At 39.5% G+C, this 20,959-nt stretch overlaps 1 protein-coding gene across 1 annotated transcript in view; it reads left to right on the forward strand.

Moving 5' to 3' along the window:
• The first annotated feature begins 1,867 nt into the window (after positions 1 to 1,867).
• The window catches only part of PPP4R2 (protein phosphatase 4 regulatory subunit 2), a 51,542-nt gene continuing 32,450 nt past the window's right edge, over positions 1,868 to 20,959 (forward strand). Inside the window, exons 1-2 of the mRNA XM_045493564.1 lie at positions 1,868 to 2,214; positions 3,234 to 3,315. Coding sequence (XP_045349520.1) covers positions 2,181 to 2,214; positions 3,234 to 3,315 — 116 coding nt within the window. The 5' untranslated portion in view covers positions 1,868 to 2,180. The remainder of the gene's footprint in view (positions 2,215 to 3,233; positions 3,316 to 20,959) is intronic.

The raw sequence follows: 20,959 nt of genomic DNA on the forward strand, positions 1-20,959 counted from the left end.
CAATAATTGGTTATTATGGAGCCTGGAAAGCCGCAAGATCAGCAGGGTCAGTCTGCAGGCTGGAGACTCAGGAGAGCCAGTAGTTTAATTCCAGTTTGAGTTGGAAGGTCCGGGAGAGCCAATGGTGTAGTTCTAGTCCAAAGGCCAATAGACCTGAGACCCAGGAAAAGTCAGTGTTTCAGCTTGAATCCAAAGGCAGGAACAAAGCCAACAACCCAGTTACAGAGTCATTGGGCAGGAAGAATTTTCTCATACTTGGTGAGGTGGGCAGGAGGGAGGTATTAGCTTTATTGGTTTATTCAGGCTTTCAAAGGATTGGATGAGACCCCCTCAAATTAGGGAGGGCAGTTTGCTTTAGTCTACTGATTTAAACGTGACTCTCATCCAAAAACACCAGGAATCATGTCTGACTGAGTATCTGGGCACTCTGTAACCCAGAGAAGTTGACATGCAAAATAAACCATCACAGTATATATACATATAATATATGAGAGACAGAGAAAGACAGAAAGAGAGAGAGAGAGAGGGAGAGAGAGAGAGAGAGAAAGACAGACACTAGGCTAAAAAGTGGACTTTGATAGCAAGAATTGATTAGCACCTATCCAGCCCCGCCTGAGGGAGAGAGCAAGGTGTGGTTTCTTGCACACGCTGGAAGACTGTACCCTCCCATAGGATGGGATGGTGTTTCTAAACAACATGCACAGTCAACATGAACTTTCTCTCAGATTACTCATTGGCTCAGGCTCTTGTGTGAGTTTGGTTAGGGTCAATCAGGCCCCTTGTTGTAGTCATTTCTTGGGGTCTCTGATCACTATGCCCCTCACCTCTCGGAATTCTTCATTGCCTGGCCCTGTTGCCCCACATTCATGGACAAAGCAATCAGGTTTACACCAGGAGACCCTGCTTTCCAGGCCACAGTTGAGAGGGCACTTGGTCCATGTTAGGTTGTGATTGAGAGATACCGGTTAGTTATCTTAGCAAGTCCTTGGAAATGAGAACACCTTTTTGTGAGCTTTCCTTGAAAAGCTTACAGACAAGAGAAGGTAGTAGAAATGAACACACTGGCTGGGAGCCAGATGTTTTGGGTTCTGATGCTGTTTTGCCAGACTAGCTTTCTACACCTCAACTTTCCCATTTGTAAAATGTCAGGGTTGGAGAGGCCTTCTGAGATCCCGCCCTCTCTAACTTCCTGGATGCTTATGTAAGACAATCCCAATCATGATGATAATAAAAATAGAAGTCACGTTAAGTGAGTGCTTACAAGTTCTCGGCACTGTGCAACATGTTTGATATTCACCATTTCACTCAAGTCTTGGGGTGGGGGGAATTTACAAACCCCCATTTTATAGGTGAAGAAACTGAGGCTCTGTGAGTTTAAATCACTAGCCCAAAGCCACACAGGAAGTAGTTGAGTTGGACTTTGAAACCAGATGGCTACAATCCCGAAATTTTCATCTCTTTTTTGTATGCATTGCTTCTTTTTAAGGTGGGTCAAGGACGAGCCTTGGATTCAGGCAGGGAGGTATTTTTGTTATGATTATTAATAACACAGAGTGTGTTGGGTTTTTTGTTTTTTATGCGTACTCTGAGCGCTGTGTGTATACACTCAATTCTCCCAGCACCTGTACAAGGTGGTCGGTACTAGTGCCATCCTCACACGGGCGGGGAAAGTAAGGCTCAGAGAGGCTCTGTAAATTGCTCAATATCACACAGCTAGCAAAAGATAAGGACTCAAATCCTGGGAATTGGCCAGGAGCACCCCGCCGCGACCACTCTAGCTGGAACAGGGGCGCGGCGGGCCATCACCAGGGGAGAGGCGGGGCGGCGGGCGCCTGCCGGGTCTATGGGACAGCCCTGGCGGCCCGCCTCCGCCGCGCACGCGCTCTCGGGCGCGGCTCGGGGCGCGCGGCGGGCGCGAGGACGGCGGCAGGGAGCGTGCGCGCGGTGACGTGCCGGGCGCCATGTTGGAGGGCTGGTGGTAGCGGCTCGGGGAGGTGTTCGCTCTCTCGGTCTCGCTCTCTCGCTCGCTTCCCCCGGCTCCCTTCGGTGCCCCCCCCGGTCGCCTGCGTGCCGGAGTGTGTGCGAGGGAGGGGGAGGGCGTCGGGGGGGTGGGGGGAGGCGTTCCGGTCCCCGGGAGACCCGCGGAGGGAGGCGGAGGCTGCGAGGGACTCCGGGAAGCCATGGACGTCGAGAGGCTGCAGGAGGCGCTGAAAGGTGGGGGTAGCTGCCCCCTCTCCCTTCCTCTTTACCCTCCACAGCTCCTTCTCCTGTTTTTCTGGGCTGGGGGCTCCGAGGGGCCGGGCCGAGGGCGGGGGGGGGTTGCGCTTCCCCGGCTCCCATCCCCCTCCCACTTCCCCAGGGGCGGGGAGCCCTGTGGGCAGCTCCCTCCCACCCCGCTCTGGGCTTTGTGTCGGCCGCCGGCGTCTGGGCTGGGGGAGGGGAGCCGGGGAAGCTCTGGTAGGGGCCCCAGCCTCTCGCCGACCCCTCTGGGGTGAGGTCGTGGGCCCGCAGCCCCGTTCCAGGCAGGCTCCGTTCTCTGTCAGGCCCCCGTTCGCCAGGCGTCGGGCTAAGAGAAAAAGTAGAAGGTTTGGGGGGGGGGGTGGCGGGGAGAGGGCGGTAGAGCAACTTTAAAGAGTCTCAGGAAGTCTTTTTCAGAGCTTCTGAAGTCATTCCTCCACGCGCCCTGATTCCAAGGTGGTCTCCTTCCACGCAACAGGCTTGAGAACCGTGGTTCTCAAACTTCGAATACCGTGTGATTTCAGCATTTTCGGAATTATGAATTGACATTCCAAATCATTTGGGAACGGCTACGTTAGGTAGCTGCAGTTTCTTAAGACGCAGGTTTATGAACTTAACGTAGATAAACAGCTTGTGGAAGTTGGGGCCTGGGATTTGTATTTTAACTGGTTTCCCAGATAAATGTGATGTTGGTGTTCCTCCGGACCACACTTTGAGAAACACCACATTAAGGCTTTGTGGAGAGGTTGAGTGCCCCCTTTAGGGGGATTCTTGTTACGTGTGAAGAGACAAATGTTGGAACTAGAACTTTGGGAGTCAGAGGTAGCTAGTTGGTTGAGAGGCTGATTTTTTTTTTTTTTTTTTTTTTTTTTTTTTAATAATTGCTTCTTAATATTTGACGAAGGACTGGGAGGAAAGTTTGTTTTTGTAGTGCTTTGGAAATGGTTGATGGCCTTAGAGAAACACTGATAACTTTTCTTTTTTCTCTTATCTAGATTTTGAGAAGAGGGGAAAAAAGGAAGTTTGTCCTGTCCTGGATCAGTTTCTTTGTCATGTAGCCAAGACTGGAGAAACAATGTGAGTTGAAAACATGTATTAGTTGTTACCGTCCTGTGTATCATTCAGAATCGCTTAGGAAAGGGAAAAAACTATTTCAGAAGAAGTGAATAATACGGGTGTCCAAACTGTACAAGCTGCAGTTATTAAAGCATTTACTAAATGCATATACTTTAGTTGCTTTATGTATACTCTGTAATGTTTTAAAAATTTGTTAAAATTTTCTTTCTATCTATGCTTTTGTACATTTAGAATTTATTAGTCTGAAGAGCTAGAGAAAAGAATGCCTATCCCGTCTGTTATGACCCTTTTGGCTATAACAAACAGACTTATTTCCAAAATGTTGTGGCTTTGATTCTGTCTCAAATTTTTTTTTTTGGTGGTGGTATTTTCCAATATTGTCCTGTATCCAACCTTTTGTTGTCATATTTATATATTTGAGTGTTTGAAGTGTCATTTCTATTTATTCTCTTGAGGACTTCTGGTGATTATCTGACAATTTCCAGATGCTACAGTTTTGACTGTCCTGTAAACTTTCTAGGATAGCTAACTTGTTACATATGCTCAGCATTTTATTAGGCTTGTTTCCAAATGTTGTGAATCTGAAACTTAAACTATGAAGTTTATTTTCAAAAGGATCCTTCCATCTCATTGTGTGTGTAGTTTATGTTGCAGGAGTTGTTTTCACCATCACCAAGTTAATTTGTAGAAAGTAGTGCAGATTTGTGACTTCCTTGAACTCGTCTCTTTGGGTAGGGGGTGGGGAGCAGGAAGGAGAAAGATTTCTTTGGGTGCAGTGTTAGTAAGTGAGCGTTCTTTTGGCTCCCTTATGTCCTTTTTGTACAGTTTCTTTTGAGGCCTACTATAAGAGTTTAGCAAGTGATAACTGCTTTCTTTGGCTTTATTAGCCAATGTTCATTTCTCACAAGATTGGCTTGTGGCTCTAGTGTGTGTAGCCTTCTAATAACTAGCCGAATTTAGAAGGGAAAAAGATACTCTGATTGAGTGGTCATGTAGACAAACTGAATCTCTGTAGTGCTTTATTAAAATTATCATCAGCTTAAGAATCTGATGTATTCAATCTTACATTTTTATTTATTCCACTTAAAAAATGGAATCCTTTAGGGGAAAAATCATTTTTGCCTCTGAATTACTCTTAGAGCATCTTTTAAAAATTGATGGAACATAACTCACTGGTATTTATGTAGATAAGCTTAAAAATGACTAGATGCCAGGTTTCAAAAAGAAATTAATCCCTAAATGGTAAATACTCTTGATTGCCACTGTTTCTTTTGAATTGTTAGTTGGTCCAAACTTATCTCTGTACAATATCAGGAGGAAAAGCTTTTTACTTTCAGAGTTTTGATACACAAGATTATACCAAACTATTGGGAGATAAATACTTAAAACCTCTTCTCCTTATCAGGTCTGTACAAACTGTCTTCCCTTTTGATAACTTTCATTGGCTGTAAATGTGTAAATAGTTGAAAACTTCTGAAAGAAATGTTTTTTAATATCCTGTTTGGATCACCAGGTGGGTAGGAAAATTTAACCTGATTTTTGTGGATAATTATTTTGTCTTGATAGAGGTCTTAAGGTCCACCACCTTACTCCCTCTCCTCCCTCCAACCTTTTTACATTTACTAATAGTATTTTGTATTAAAATGGTGGTGTTAGGTTTTTTATAGCATTTGGAAAATATTTTTAGAGTTACTAAAGCAGCTGGTGTTTACAAAGTTTTAGCCTTTGTTGCTTAACATGAGCATGCCTTAATTTTTTTTTTTTTAATGTTTATTTTTGAGAGAGGGACAGACAGTGTGAGTGGGGGAAGGGCAGAGAGAGAGAGAGAGAGAGAGAGAGAGACACGGAATCTGAAGCAGGCTCCAGGCTCTGAGCTGTCAGCACAGAGCCGGATACTGGGTTCTAACAGGATTGGCAACGGCAAGATCGTGACCTGAGCCGAAGTCTGATGACACTTAACCCACTGAGCCACTCAGGTGCCTCTTAACTTTTGATTCTGAAATTTGCAAAGTTTCTGTCATTCATTTATTGTTAAATTGAGCTTTCTGTAACTTCTAAGATTTTAACAAGAAAACGTAAAGAACAGCAGATCAGGTCTCTTTAGTGTTTTAGGATAGATAGGTTGCTTAAGATAAAAATTCCATAGTTCTGTTTTTATCTTCATTGATACGTTATAGTAACAAATTATTAACAAAAAAAAAATTTTTTTTTTAAATTTTTTTTTTTTCCAACGTTTATTTATTTTGGGGACAGAGAGAGACTGAGCATGAACGGGGGAGGGGCAGAGAGAGAGGGAGACACAGAATCAGAAACAGGCTCCAGGCTCCAAGCCATCAGCCCAGAGCCTGACGCGGGGCTCGAACTCACGGACCGCGAGATCGTGACCTGGCTGAAGTCGGACGCTTAACCGACTGCGCCACCCAGGCGCCCCCCAAAAAAATATTTGAACTTTGTTTATGGATGAAAATTAGTGACAACTTAGGCTATTTATTTTTCATACAAAAAGAAAACAATTGATTTGTTTTCTAAACAGTTTGATATCTAAACAATTTAGAATTCGAAGTATAGGTTTTTACTGAGCAGGAGGTTGTAGGAAAATTAAAGAGCCCTGGAACAATTTTGCTTTCTGGTCTATTAAAAATTACCTATAAACATCTAATATAGGAAGTTGGGAAAGATGCCAAGACATGGTGTACTAAACTGTTATGAATACAGAGATTATCTAAAACAATCACCAAATTTGTTGGTTTTGGCTACTTGAAAAAATTGTATTTATGTTGAAAATGGGACATTACCTTGAACAAAACTTTTCTGAAGGTAACAGTTTGTAACTTAATGCCAAGAATATATTATGTGTTGGATAAACAAACGTGGTGGGTTTCAATCATGAATTTAAACATTTGATGGGTTTCAGTTGTAGATTTAAACTTATTTGATAAACTTAGTTGCAGTTACTCTTTTTGGTGGGCATATTGTCCCATGTTCGTCCTATGGGAGCTTCTTTAATTTGATTCCAGAGTCCTTTGACTTAATAGTATCCATAACTCCCTGGTATGATCTGAGCTCATTCCTGCCCAGACCTGGAATCAGCCATTTCTCAAGAAGCCATGCCTTCTTTTAGTGGGAAATGGTCTTTAAAGAGTACAAACTGGAGAGGAGAGCTGCTTATTATTACTGAGTTGGTCATTGTTTCAAGCCTCTTCAGTGGATAGAAGCTAATGAAATACTTAATGATTCATACTGATGGTTCCAATTCAAAATCAGGACTACAGTGTTTTATTTCTTCCACAATTTTGGTTCCAAGGACACAGGGGAAAAGTCTAATAATAATATCACCAATGTAATTATTGAAGACATTAAAAATATTTCATATCTTTTCCAGTTTGTAGCCCCCATTTAAGAAAAGTAGCTGTATCTACATTATCTGAACATGTAACAATTACAGAAGTCTCTCTTAACCATCACTTAATCTTTTATAGTGGCTCTATTTCAGATGCTCACCCTAGTCCTTAGGTCAATATCTTTAGTCAGTTTGGTTGTCTGGAGTTCGTTCTGTACTAGATTCTTTAGGCAGAGCTCATGGGAGCATTCCTGAGTTCTTGTATATTTTTAAGAGTTTGTGCCCTTTGTTCTTGAAGGTCAGTTGGGTTGGAAATAAAATCATTGATAGTGTAAATGTGTTAATTCCATTGTTTTCCTGCAACTCAAAGTTACTATCAAAAATCTGATGATAATCTAATTTTCTTTACCTTGTAAGTCATCTACACTTTTTGCCTAGATTCCCAAAGAATATTTTTTCTGTTAGGTGCAGTAATTTTTTTGGACTTTGTTTTAGTATTGGGCATTTTGGGTCAGTAAACTCAGGTATGTGGTGTGCTCCTTCAATCTGTATTTTCAGATTTTTCATATCTTTTTTTTTTTTAATTTCAGGAAATCAAATTATGTCCTTTGGTTTTTGTTGTCCTCCCGGCCCCCCCCCCCTTGTATTCTTATTTGTCAAATCATCTTGCATGTCTTCAGTATTTTGTCATTTTGTTGAATTCTTTTTCCTTATTCCTGTTTTAAAAAAAAACAGTTTTATTAAGGTATAATTTATATGCAGTAAACTTCATTTGTTGAAAATATGTAGTTTGCTAAATTTTGATACCCACATTCAAACATTGACCATACTCAACATTGTGAACATATCCATTCATTACTCCTAGAAGTTGCCTCATGCCCCATTGTAATCTTTCTTCCCTGTGTATGCCTCCCTTGCCCTCAGGCAAGTAATGATTTACTTTCCATCACTTTAGATTAGTTTGCTTGCTCTAAATTGTATCTAAATGGAATCATACAGTTTGTATCCTTTGCCTTCTTTTACTCAACCGAGATCCAGGTTCGGATATTAGCAGCTCATTCCTTTTTGAGTTGTATTCATTATATTGATGCCCTACATTTTTTTTTAATACAATCATTTGTGATGGACATTTGGATTATTTTCAGTTTTTTCTGTTACAAAAGCTGCTATGAACATTTGTGTACAAATCTGTATGTGGACATATGTGTTCTTTTGGATAAAAACCTAGGTGTGGAATGGCTGGATCATGTGGTGGATGGATGTTTAACTTCTTGAGAAATTGCCAAACTGTTTTCCAGAGTGATTGCACCAGTTTGTATTCCCAGCAGTACTTTGGGAGTTGAGTTCCAGTTCTCCACGTCCTTTCCAACATTTAGTATGGCCATTCTTTTTTGTGTTAGTCATTCTAATAGGCACATATTGCATAGTGGTTTTAATTTGTACTTCCCTAATGACTAATGATGTTGCATGTCTTTTCATGTGTTTGCTGTATGTATATCATCTTTGGTAAATTGGTTCTTCAAATCTTGCCCATTTAAAAATTGAGTTTTCTTACTGGTTTTTGAGAGTTCTTATATATGTTACAGATAAAAGACCTTTATCTGATATGATATGCAAATACTTGCTATAACAGTGTGGCTTTTCATTCTCTTGATAGTGTTTTTCAGAGTGAAATTTCTAATTTTTTTTGTTTTAAAGAATGAACTTTATTTTTATTATTATTTTGAGAGAGCCAGAGTGTGTAGGGGAGGGTCAAGGGAGGAGCAGATAACAGGGAGGGGGAGGGAGAGAGAGAGAGAGAGAGAGACAGACAGACAGACACAGACAGACAGACAGACAGACTGACAAGCAGGCTGCAGGTTCAGCATGAAGCCTGATGTGAGGCTTGATCCCACAAACGTGAGATCATGACCTGAGCTGAAATCAAGAGTCGGATGTTTAACTGAATGAGCCACCCAAGTGCTCCTGAAATTTCTACTTTAATTCTATTTTGATTTTTATTTATTTATTTATTTATTTATTTATTTATTTATTTATTTTTCAACATTTATTTATTTTTGGGACAGAGAGAGACAGAGCATGAACGGGGGAGGGGAAGAGAGAGAGGGAGACAGAATCGGAAACAGGCACAGGCTCTGAGCCATCAGCCCAGAGCCTGACGCGGGGCTCGAACTCACGGACCGCGAGATCGTGACCTGGCTGAAGTCGGATGCTTAACCGACTGCGCCACCCAGGCGCCCCTATTTTGATTTTTAAAAATACCTTCCTTTGAAGAACTCTTACTGCGTTACCTCTTAGGTTCTTTTGTTCTCATGTACTTTCTAGTTTATTTCCTGAAGTAATTTTTTAAGTTTCTACCTAATTGGTTGCTGAATTCTATTGCTTCATTTTCTGAGTTTCTCTAATTCTGACTTATATCATTTTGTAAGTGTCTTTAGCTCATTTATAAATATTATACAGATTTTGTTTGTTTTTGGACGAGTCTTTGTGGATTCCTCTCATTGTCTGTAGGGACGTTTGTTCTCCTTACTCTCTTTTTTTTTTTTTTTTTCCTTATAATCACCTTGTACAGGATTTAACCTTGATATTTTTCTCTTGTACTCTTTTACGTGAAATAAGTTTTCCTGACCCTTGAGAACGAGATTGGGCTCAGTAGCATTCCTAACTTGGAGCTCTCTTGTTGTTTGTAGTGTTTAAGAACATGGAGCTTGCTTTCTGAAATTTCCAGCTTCCCTTTTCCAATTTCTGCTTTATTTGGATCCTGTCTTTCCTTCATCTTTATTGTCATCTTATACTGGGGTCATCTCTGAATGGGAGCTCTGGTTGGTCTTTTTTTTTTTTAATTTTTTTTTTTTTCAACATTTATTTATTTTGGGGACAGAGAGAGACAGAGCATGAACGGGGGAGGGGCAGAGAGAGAGGGAGACACAGAATCGGAAACAGGCTCCAGGCTCTGAGCCATCAGCCCAGAGCCTGACGCGGGGCTCGAACTCACGGACCGCGAGATCGTGACCTGGCTGAAGTCGGACGCTTAACCAACTGCGCCACCCAGGCGCCCCTCTGGTTGGTCTTTTTTAAGAGCACATGGGAGCAAGACTGCTGCTGTCCTTCAGCTCTCATTGTGGGTCCCTTCTGTTTTCTCTTCGGTGGAGTGGGCAAAACCCTTTTCAGTTTCAGCTGCTGTTCTCAGATTGGCGTATCATGATTTCTAGTGAATGCTTGTTGGCTGTTTTGTGGTTCTATTCCTAGGCCCTTCCGGTACACCATGACTTGTTTCTGCTTTCTCTTCCTCGGAACCTGATACGGTACAGGTCATGTGACTGTCATTTTTCTCACCTGTTTTACTCTTTGGGGTTTGAGAAATTGACTACTTGATCAGCTAGGGTTTTTTTTGTTTTCCAGCTAGTTTTATTATAAGTTCATTTTTGTAACTTTATTTTTGTTAATTGGCTTTTTGCTTTGTGTCTAGTTAAGTCTGATAGAGTTTTGGAGACATGGAAAACTGTAGCAGCACTGTTACCCTCTCCTAATTACACTTCTGAAAACTGTTACTAGTATTCTCAAGTATAAAATGGGAATAATAGTAGCCTCTCCTAGTATAAGTAGTTAATACAGGGAAAACTTAGCACACTGTTTGAGTAAATGCTCGATAAATAGTCGTCATTCCTGTGTTGACACTGCTTATGTTGAGTCTGCTTTATCCCCCCACCCCCTCCCTGAAATTTCAAGTTCTCTGTGTTGAGCGATTTTGACATATGATTAGGAAAATAAAAGTTAAGTTGCTTAAAAGTAGTTATCAACAACTATTGAAAACAATTGAATTATAAAATCTCCTTACATTGAAAATCTGCATTATTGAAAATCTCCTTATGAATGAGGCTGTTAGATCCTTCTTCTGTGAGTTTCTTAAAGGAGGAGATTTTGTTTTGTCAACATAGTTTCTAAAATGTCATTCTCCTATACTGCCTTCCTGATTTTTGCCACATCTTTCTAACTTCTGTATAATTAACACTCTTCTCTAGGTTGGCTTGCTTTTTTTCAGATTTGTTTTTAAGTTTTATTAAGTAATCATGACCCCAAGATCAAGAGTTGCATGTTCTTCCAAATGAGCCAGCCAGGCGCCTCTTTTCAGGTTTTTTTCAAAATAGAAAAATATTACAGAAGTTAAGCGCTCATTTGGCCTTCCCCATAAATATATCACTATGTTAATTTTATTCCCCTTGCAAGAAACAAGATCTGAAACCACTGGTTTGTTGCATTAGTTCTATCTTTTAAAGTTTCTTTAAAATCTGTAAGTACTAAAATACATACCTAATATGAGTTTTCCATGTGCCACCTAAAGTCCTCATGTACCACCGTCACAGTGGTACACAGGAAGCACAGATTTTCAATAAATATTAGTTAAGTGAATGCTCTTTTTGTTTCAAATATTACAATAACTGCAGTGATTAAGGTATGAACATGAATAAAATTATAGTCGTTTTCATTTCTTTCATCACATCATGCTGTAATCTGGATGTGTCTTCTACACTGCACAAAATTTATTGATTGGTGCATTGGAAGATAGACCTGTCACCTTTGTTTTTTGAGTAAAGTTAACTTCAAATCTTCAGTCTCTTTGGTGTGCAAGTGAGCTCATATTTTCCATGTTAAGATTTTTATTAGTAGTTGGCCAGTCCCATAATTTCATGAGAGTTAGCATGTGGTAATATCATTCTTGGAAGAAACATGGCTTGAGCTCTGAATTCAGCTTGGCGATTTCTCTGTGTGAATTTGGACACGTTATTTGTGAGCTTGTTCCTCATTTGAAGAATGGAGCTTATACTCTATAGTTGTCTCAGCTCTTGTGAGGACTCAAATAAATGAAAGTATGTAGCTATAAATACTAACATTTGGGAGTAAAAATTAGAATTGTCTGTATGTTGGGCATAAATTCAATGATTTGGGCTTAAGAAACAAGCCTGAGGTACTTTATCCTGTGGAAGGAGCTCTGGTTTGAGTCAGGAGAACACCCAACACCTGGGTTTGAATTCCTGCCTCTACCCGTTAGTCTGTGGCCCAGGCTGACTTCTCTGTGCCCTAATTTCCTCATCTGTAAAATGTGAGTAATAAAATCTATCTCAAGGTGTGTTGTGGGGATTCAGTGGATTTATACATCTAAAGTTTTTGATACAATGACTGGCACACAATGACAGCCCCCTCCCACCGCCATCCTTTAAATGGAAGCTGCTGTAACTATTTTACTTACCATTATTTAAATCATCTAAGTTACTAAGGGACACAATTTGCTCTGATACAGACTGAGGGGTTTGTAATAGATGACTTCCAAGGTTCCTCCCAGCTTGAAAAGCTTATAGGAGCCTGTTGAGGCAGTAGTTATGTAGTTATCTGGGGGTGGTATTGCAGCAATAATGATTAAGGGTGGAAATGGGCACAGTGATAGTCGTTGAAGTTAAAAATATCTGCTGATGGTGAAAGATGTTAACTGTTGGGAGTATGTTGCAGAGGTGAATGGTTTGCAGACAAAAAAAAAAAATGGAGAATTGGTTTTGTATACTTAGATGAGAAAGATCAGTCATTGTTACCACTTAATTTATTAGAGCCACAAAGAGGTTCGTTCACAGAATGCCATTCATAGTGTACCCTGTATACATGTGTGGTTTTTATCTATATCCAGAGATCCTCTCTGTGCCTGCCAATTAATGCATGAGTTCAAAATGCTGATGGTCTATTACTGGAAGTTTGTGAAAAACTTCATGCTGCTTCAGAACATCTTATTAATAAGAAATTAAGGAATTTATGATCTAGAATTTACTGTGCTTTCCCTCCGTTTTGTGGACTGTAGATCTTTTACCTTAATGATATAGGAGTTTGTCATTGAGGTGAATGAATGTGTCTGTCTGCCTCCCTCTGCTGTCTTTATCTTTTCTTTCTATACCAAAATCAAGTTTCAGTATCAGTAGCAAAAACAGACAAAAAACCAACCCATACATGTATTCAGTGACTAAAACAGTATAGACAGTTGAGGAGAACATTGGCTGTTATTTCATTTAATACGTATGTGTGTGGAAGAATTTTACTTTAAAAATAACCAATGAGGGGCACCTGGGTGCCTCAGTCTGTTAAGCGTTCAATTTCGGTTCAGCTCATGATCTCACGGTTTGTGAGTTCAAGCCCCACACTGGGGCTCTGCGCTTAGAGTTCAGAGCCTGGTTGGGATTCTCTCTCCCTCTCTCTCTCTGTCCATTCCCCACTTGCGCACTCTCTATCTCAAAATCAGTAAATAAAAATATTTTTTTAAAAAGTACACTTAAGGGGCGCCTGGGTGGCTCAGTCGGTTGAGCGTCCGACTTCGGCTCAGGTCATGATCTCGCAGTCTGTGGGTTCGGGCCCCGCGTGGGGCTCTGTGCTGACAGCTCAGAGCCTGGAGCCTGCTTCAAATTCTGTGTCTCCCTCTCTCTCTGCCCCTCCCCTGCTCATGCTCTGTCTCTCTCTCTCTCTCTCCCTCAAAAATAAACATTAAAAAAAAGTAAAAAAAAATTTTTAATACTCATTTTTGAGGGAGAGAGAAAGAATGTGAGTGGGGGAGGGTGGAGCAGAGAGAGAGAAAGGGAGACAGAATCCTAAGCAGGCTCCAGGCTCTGAGCTGTTAGCACAGAGCCCGATGTGGGGCTCCAATGAGCTGAAGTTGGACGCTTAACTGACTGAGCTACCCAGGCGCTCCTATTTTTGATCCTTCTAAAGTGTTATTCTCCTTTCGTTACTTGCATGTGGTGCTTCTCAGTACTCCTACATAGAATCTTTGATTTTAAAATCGTGAACCTGAAACTGGGATTTATAAGGGACTAGAATTTTCACTTCTGTTTTGGGTTAAAGTTCTTTTATCTGCTTAAAAGGCAAACTTGTAGTAAACATTTATTTTGTGCCAGACACTGTCAAGTATTTCATATGTCTATTTTAATTTGATCTTTACAACTACTGTCTGAAGTAGGTATCTCTGCTTTTTAAAAGATGATACTGGGGTGCTCAGTTGAGCATCCAACTCTTGATTTCAGCTCAGGTCATGATTTTGAGGCCCTGAGATCCAAGGGCTGGGTGTGGAGCCTGCTTGAGATTCTCTCTGCCCCTCCCCTGCTTTCTGTCCTCTCTGTCTTTGGCTGTCTCTAAATAAATAAACAAACATTTTTTTAAAAAGAGGGTACTGAGGGTGCCTGGATGGCTCAGTTGGTTGAGCATCTAAATATTTCAGCTTAGGTCACTATCCCAGGGATCAAGTTGAGCATAGAGCCTGCTTAGCATATTTTATCTCTCTCCCTCTCCTTCCCTCCCTGCTCTCGAGAGGCTAACTTGCTCTATCTCTGCCTCATATAAATTAAAAAATAAAAGAGGATTCTGAGGCTTAGAGAACTTGAAAGTTTTAAGGTTGTGCATCTGGTGAGTGACAGAATTGGAATTTAAACTCAGGCATACCATACCGACTTTAGGTTCTCTCATAACTCTTACTTTTTTATACCCCTTGTCCCTTGTGCCTGGATGGCTCAGTTGGTTGAGTGTCTAAATCTTCATTGTTGTCTTCACATCTTTCTTCTTTACTGAAGAAATCTGAGAATCTTTTTAAAATCATTAGAATTTGAAACTATGCTTTTGATTGGAATATGTTACTAATTATTTCTGAGATTTTCTTGCTGTTTATCTAATCCTGATCTGAGGCACCTGTCCTGCTTTCCCTGCATTGTAGCATACTATAGTGTGATCTTCTAAGCCCTGAGACCATGGATAGTTGCCTGGGAATTGTGGCAAGAGTGGGGATGTTGGGTGTGGTAGTTTGGGACTTAAGAAAATTAAGAAAATCTATGTCAAGAGCGTCAGTAAGGTAAAGAAGTATATATTTGATATACCCTTAACATGTGTAAGTTAGACTATTTCCAGTAACTTCAAAAGTTGAAAGCTTGTAGTAATTATAATTTTGCAGAGGTGTAAATTTGAAGCATATAGGTAATGTGATTGATGTATATTTAAATTGAAAGTATGAGCCTAATTTTCTTTTTAATGTATGCATTTTGGATTTGTTATTCTTAGTCAACCAAAAATATTAACCTTGCGGGTTAGGTGGTAATATTTCCATTTACTGGTGATGAAACTGGAAAAAAATATGCTGTAAAAGAATTTGAAATTTGAGAGGTATAAGAGCTGTTACAAGTGCATTTGTAGTGTGCGCTATTGCTTATCTCATAGAAGGAGGGTGAGAGCTTTTTTTTTAACTGATGAAATATTTCTATTCAGAATTGTATGTTGTAAAGTAAATTTTATATTTTGGAAGTTGTCTTATTTTGGTCTTATTTTAGGGATATTGTCCATGGTGACTGCAGGGTGACTTTTGAAATTATGGCTGTTTTGTCTCAAAGTGGTTCTTTAAAAAAAATTATTTTTTAAACATTTATTCATTTTTGAGGCATGGAGCATAATTTAGGGAGGGGCAGAGAGAGAAGGAGACAGAAAATCTGAAGCAGGCTCCAGGCTCTGAGCTGTTAGCACAGAGCCTGACATGGGGATTGAACTCACAGACTGCAAAGTCATGACTTGAGCTGAAGTCCAACGCTTACCTGACTGAGTCACCCAGGCGCCCCATCAAAGTGGTTCTTTATCTGGAGACAGGTCCAACTTTTCTAGGGATTTTGAACAATAGGATATTTCTGCAAGGAGTAATCTTAAATGGGGGTAGAATGTGGCCCGGTTTTCTTTTTTCCCCAATTAAGTATTGTTAGTGAATTCAGGGTTTTCCTGGGCATGAGCTGTTGTTGTAAGACACGTAGTCTTTCTCTTCCTCCTATATAGATACTGATAACTCTCGTCTTGCCCTGTTTATATTAGAGGGTTCATGAGGACACCTGTCACTGTATCTGTTTTTTTTTGTAAATATTGTCTGTGGTATTTGATTTTGCTTTCTTAATTGTTAGAGGATATGACAGAAATCAATGCCACAGTCAGGATGTGGCCACTTTAAAAATTATTTTCTGACAAAATTTAGATGAGTGAATAGGTGGTAAATTTTAAATACTTAAAACTTTCAGTCTTTCATGTTTTAAGTATCTTAATATGGAGACTATCATCATACTGTTCTGTTCCTGTTCCCATTTTAGTTAAGGAGAAAGTTAGTGAGAATAACTGCATATTGAGTTGAATGGATCACATGAATTAAATACTTATTGTCTCCATACTGTAAAAAAAAAAAAAAGTCAGGTACACAGATTATGGAAATCAGTACTGCTTTAGATAAGCCTGTCTCATTAAAAATTTTTTTATTCAAAGCACTAACAATAAGAAAAAAATCAAACTGTACCTTTAACCCGCTTCTTCTATATTAACAGAATTTTTCTATGTTATATAAATGTATGTGTTGATTCTTTAAAAAAAAACCACCTAATATCAAACATCTGCAGTTTGCAGAATACTTGCTGTATTGGCTGTCTTTTCTTATCAAAACACTTAAGTTTACCTTATTGTTTTTATGGGTTGCATACTAGTCCTTTGTTTGGGGTATACTGTAATTAATTTAACCTGCCCTTCTTTGATGATTCTTTAGGTTGTTTATATTTACAGACAATTCAAACAGTGTTTAAGTGAGCATATTTATGCTGGCACAGATGCAAGAATGGGATCTATAGGTTGAAGTCTATATTATTATTTTGACAGGTATTGCCAGTTGGCCTTCCCAAAAATTTTTTCAACCTATGCTTATACCAACAGGGTGTGCAAATTATCTCTCTACCGCAGACAGCACTGAGCATTATTAGGCTTTTAAATATGAAAATCTGATAGATAAAAAATAGTATCTAACTTGTTTTATTTTGTGTCTGCATCTTTCCATTTGTTATCGTTTATAGTTTCTGTCGTCCTCATTTACGAAGTTATGATTTGGTTTTCAGATTTTTATTGATAAAAATGGTAAGTATCCTGATAAAGTTGATTCTGAATAATCATACTTTTTAAGTTTATGTATTTTGAGAGAGAGAGAAAGTACACATGCTGGTTGGGGTGGAGCAGAGAGAGTCCCAAGCAGGCTGTCTGCTGTCAGTGTGACGCCCAACATGGGGCTAGAACTCACACACTGGAACCACGAGATCATGACCTGAGCTGAAATCAAGAGTCAGATGCTTAACCGACTGAGCCACCCAGGTGCCCCTAAATAATTATACATTTTATTATGTTAGGAATAATTTGAGTTTACGAGTCTCAAGCAGCAAGTTGTTTTAAAAAGATGGTCATGACTGTATAGCAAAGAATAGTCTTTGTTATGGTTGGTGGATTGAATTGTTATTTCTGGTGTTTGTCTTATTAGTTACACTCTCTAGACAAGTAGTCATATTTATCAGTAACAGTGACTTCAAATATATAGTTTGAGCAGTGTCTTCAATTTTAATGACTGTGTTTGAAATTTTGTCCTTACAAAAGAAATTTTTTTTTCGCAGTGTGGTTCTCACCTGTTTCTTTGTGAATTGGCCAAAACAAACCACTTAGCTTAAGGGGAAAAAAAACCTATATTCTGCTCTTAGGTTGACTGAATACTGAGGGCATTTTGAGATCTCAAATGTCAGTCATACTCAAGCAGAAAGAATGAAATTATTTCTCACAAAAATGGACATGTCTTAAGATTGTTCCTACTATCTTTAGTTTTGAATAAATACATACTTTTTTTTAATGTAAGTAAAATATTTAATCTTACCTGTGGTATTTATGTAAGCTTATAGGACTTTGCAATAATTAGAAGTAAAAGTAATTGCAGATGTTTGAGATTTTGAGATGTGGGCTTTTTCTTTGAATTTGCATTTAATTCTATAATATATGTCTTCACTTACCTTTTTAAAAATATACATCAGTGGTTCTTAGCCTACGATGATAATGACTGGAGACATTTTTGGTTGTTACTAGTGGGGGAATGCTACTGGCACAGAATGAGTAGTGGCCAAGGTTGCTGCTGAAGATAACTGCCAACAACAAAGTATTATCAGATCCAAAATGTCAATGATGCTGAGATTGAAAGATTCTGCTTCATAGGAAATAGCATACATCAAACTTGAAAATGTGTCTTAGGGGCACCTGGGTGGCTCAGTCGTTTGAGCGTCCGACTTCAACACAGGTCATGATCTGGTGGTTCATGAGTTCGAGCCTCGCTTCGGGCCCTGTGCTGACAGCTCAGAGCCTGGAGTCTGTTTTGGATCTGTGTTTCCTTCTCTCTCTGCCCTTACCCTGCTCATACTCTGCTGTCTGTCTGTCTCTCTCTCAAAACTAAATAAATATTAAAAAAAAAAAATTGTTTTTAATGTGTTTTATAGTTCTTTCACCTGTAAAATAAAAACAATGGTGGGTAGGATCAAGATGTTTAACCAAAGCTTCTAGCTTTACCTTTCAAAATTCTATTTGAGAAACTTCATAAACTTCAATTTGAGAAGTAGATACTACTTGAGAAAGAGTTATAGTCTAATTATTAAAGTGTTAATCTTTTTTGATGTTCAGTAGATGGAAATCTTAAAAGTTATGTCTTTAATCAAATGTTGCCCAGAAAATTCTGTTTCTCCTTTACTCTAAGCCTCAAAACACTTCTGACACTACGTGTGTGGGCTTTCTTCTCCACACCGAGCAATTCTGTGACACCGCGGAGTGTCCTACAATTCAATTCAGTTCAGACTCTCTCTCCCGTTTCAGATGCCAATCAGCATTCAGCTTGTTACCCATGCTTCTGAGTAGCAGGCTAAACAGAGGTTTTCATGGCTTGCTCCTTGGGTTCCATTAATTCACTAGAGTGGCTGCTCACAGAATTCAAAAAAACTGTTTACTTAACTAGATGACCAGTTTATTACACTAGGTATTGAAGGATACAAATGAACAGCCAGATGAAGAGATACAGTGGGCGAAGTCCAGCAGGGTCCTGAACATAGAAGCTTCTGTCCCCATGGAGTGTGGGGTGCATCACCCTCCCAGCATGTGGATGCATTCTTGTTCATGATTCTGGAAGCTCTTTGAATCCATAGTTTGTAGGTTTTTATGGAGGCTCCATAATGTAGACCTGATTGATTATTCACTCCACTTCTAGCCCCTTTCCCCTCTCTGGATAATAGGGAGGGGGCGGTGCTGAAAGTTCCCAACTTCTTTTTTTTTTTTTTTTTGAAAGTTCCCAACTTCTAATCCCAACTTGGTCTTTGTGATGACACACCCCCAACCAGGTGCCCACCAAGAGTTACCTTAGCTGTTTCAAGCGCCTGGGTGGCTTAGTTGGTTAAGTGTCCAATTTTGGCTCAGACCATGATCATTAGTTGGTGAGTTCAAGCCCCACACTCAGGTTTATGCTTACTTACAGTTCAGAGCCTGGATCCTGCTTCAGATGCTGTGTGTCCCTCTCTCTTTCTCTGCCCTTCCCCTGCTCATGTTCTCTCTCCCTCAAGAATAAATAAATGTTAAAAATTTTTAACAGAACAAAAACGGTTTCTGTTATTCAGGAAATTCTGAAGATTTTAGGAGCTCTATATTGGGAACTGGGGCAAAAGACTAAATAGTAGAACAAAAGATTGTCCCAATACCCCTATTTTCAAGGGTTTTAGGAGCTCTGTTAGGAATTAGGGACGGAGAGCTATATAAATTTCACAAATACATCCATTAGCTTCATGGGACTCATATACATCGGGGAGAGAGAAGCTTTAATTCCTCACTTCATTAAAAGGGTACTGTACTGGCTTTGTGTGTTAACATTAGCTACTCTGCATATACCTTGAGAGGGTAGGGTTAGGTACATTGAACCAGAAAGGGGTAAGTGAAAGGTAAATTATTTGTCATCTTTCAAATTTAACTGCACATTAAAGTGAGGCCTATGTTCGTTATACATGCATTTCATAAACAAGCTGACAGGATCATAGCAGCAGCTGGAAGTACAAAGTGAAGAGGCCTAGTAAACCTGCATATTTTAATGTAATTATTAATACTTCATTAAATACAGTACAAATGGTAAACTGGATGGAACACCGGATGAACAGATGTAGACCAGGACTCTTCTAACTAGGATGTATGGTCATTCTCCATTGTTCCCTTTGAAGTCACCCTTCTTAGCATTACTAGTTAATATCATTCCTTCTTTATCATTCTTTCATTGGGATTATTCTTTAAAATTCTTTATTGATTTGGGTTCATCTTACCTTTTCAGTCTTTTGCCACCATTTGTAACTTCTCCAAATTATTTGCATTTCACTGAATATACAGTGCTCTCTTTTGCTAGTAGTATTAAATTCTAATAGCATCTTTCTGTTGGTTGCCTCTGTTCTTCCTCGTGGCATGACCTCCACTTGTCTTTTAACATTGTTCAGATAGCTCAATTCAGATACATAGCAATCTGCTGAAAAGCTTTTCTCAGATTCCTTTTTCTTAATAGAAACTACCGTATTTCTGACATGCATTGATCACGTTTCTGTTGTAGCTGTTTGCTTACTAATCTGTTTATACTTGTGGTTCCCCAAGTGTTGAGGGGGCTGAAATTCCCTTACTGAGAATGTGGCACGAAGTAGGAGCTGGATTAAATATGTAAATGGAAGAAAAATCAAAATGTTGTCTTTTTCTGTTAAAGAAATATTTTAACTTGAGAAAATAATAGAAACTATTGTTTCCAAATCATAAGGTTTGTGTATGTAAGAGAGAGAGAGAAGCTTGCTTTCTCTTCCCTTTTAATTTTCCCTATGTCTAGATTCTATTTATCCTTTGTCACCTTTGCTTGTGTCTAAGCCTTCCCAGGTTTTTAAAAAAGATAGTAACTTTGCTGTTATAAATTCTCCATTTACCATTTTCTGCTGTGTATTATGGATATATTAATACAGATATTATTTCTCCTGGCTAGCTAGGTAGGCTCTTTAGAGATCATAATTTGGTTTTTGATCTTTATATCCTTCTGTGTCATATGTCACTGTTTCTTCAGTAATAGACTTGCTGTCTTATTTTGGGTTACGAGAACAAAATATCATAGATCACATGGCTTCAATAACAAATTATTTTCTCATAGTTGTGGAGTCTGGATATCTGAGATCAAGGTGCCAGCATATTTGGGCTTCGGTTGAGGGCTGTCTTCTGGCTTGCAGAAGGCCACCTTCTTGCTTTGTCCTCAGATGCACTGTGGGAAGAGAGGATAAGGGAGGTGTAATAGCTTGCTGTTCCCCCCTCCCGTCCCCTTCCCCATCATTAGGGTCGCATCCTCACGGTTTCGTCTATACCTAATTGCCTCCCAAAGACCTTATCTCTAAATACTGTAAGTTTATATGTTAGGGTTTC

The sequence above is a fragment of the Leopardus geoffroyi genome, chromosome A2 (assembly GCF_018350155.1).
Source record: "Leopardus geoffroyi isolate Oge1 chromosome A2, O.geoffroyi_Oge1_pat1.0, whole genome shotgun sequence".
In the NCBI taxonomy this organism is placed as follows: domain Eukaryota; kingdom Metazoa; phylum Chordata; class Mammalia; order Carnivora; family Felidae; genus Leopardus; species Leopardus geoffroyi.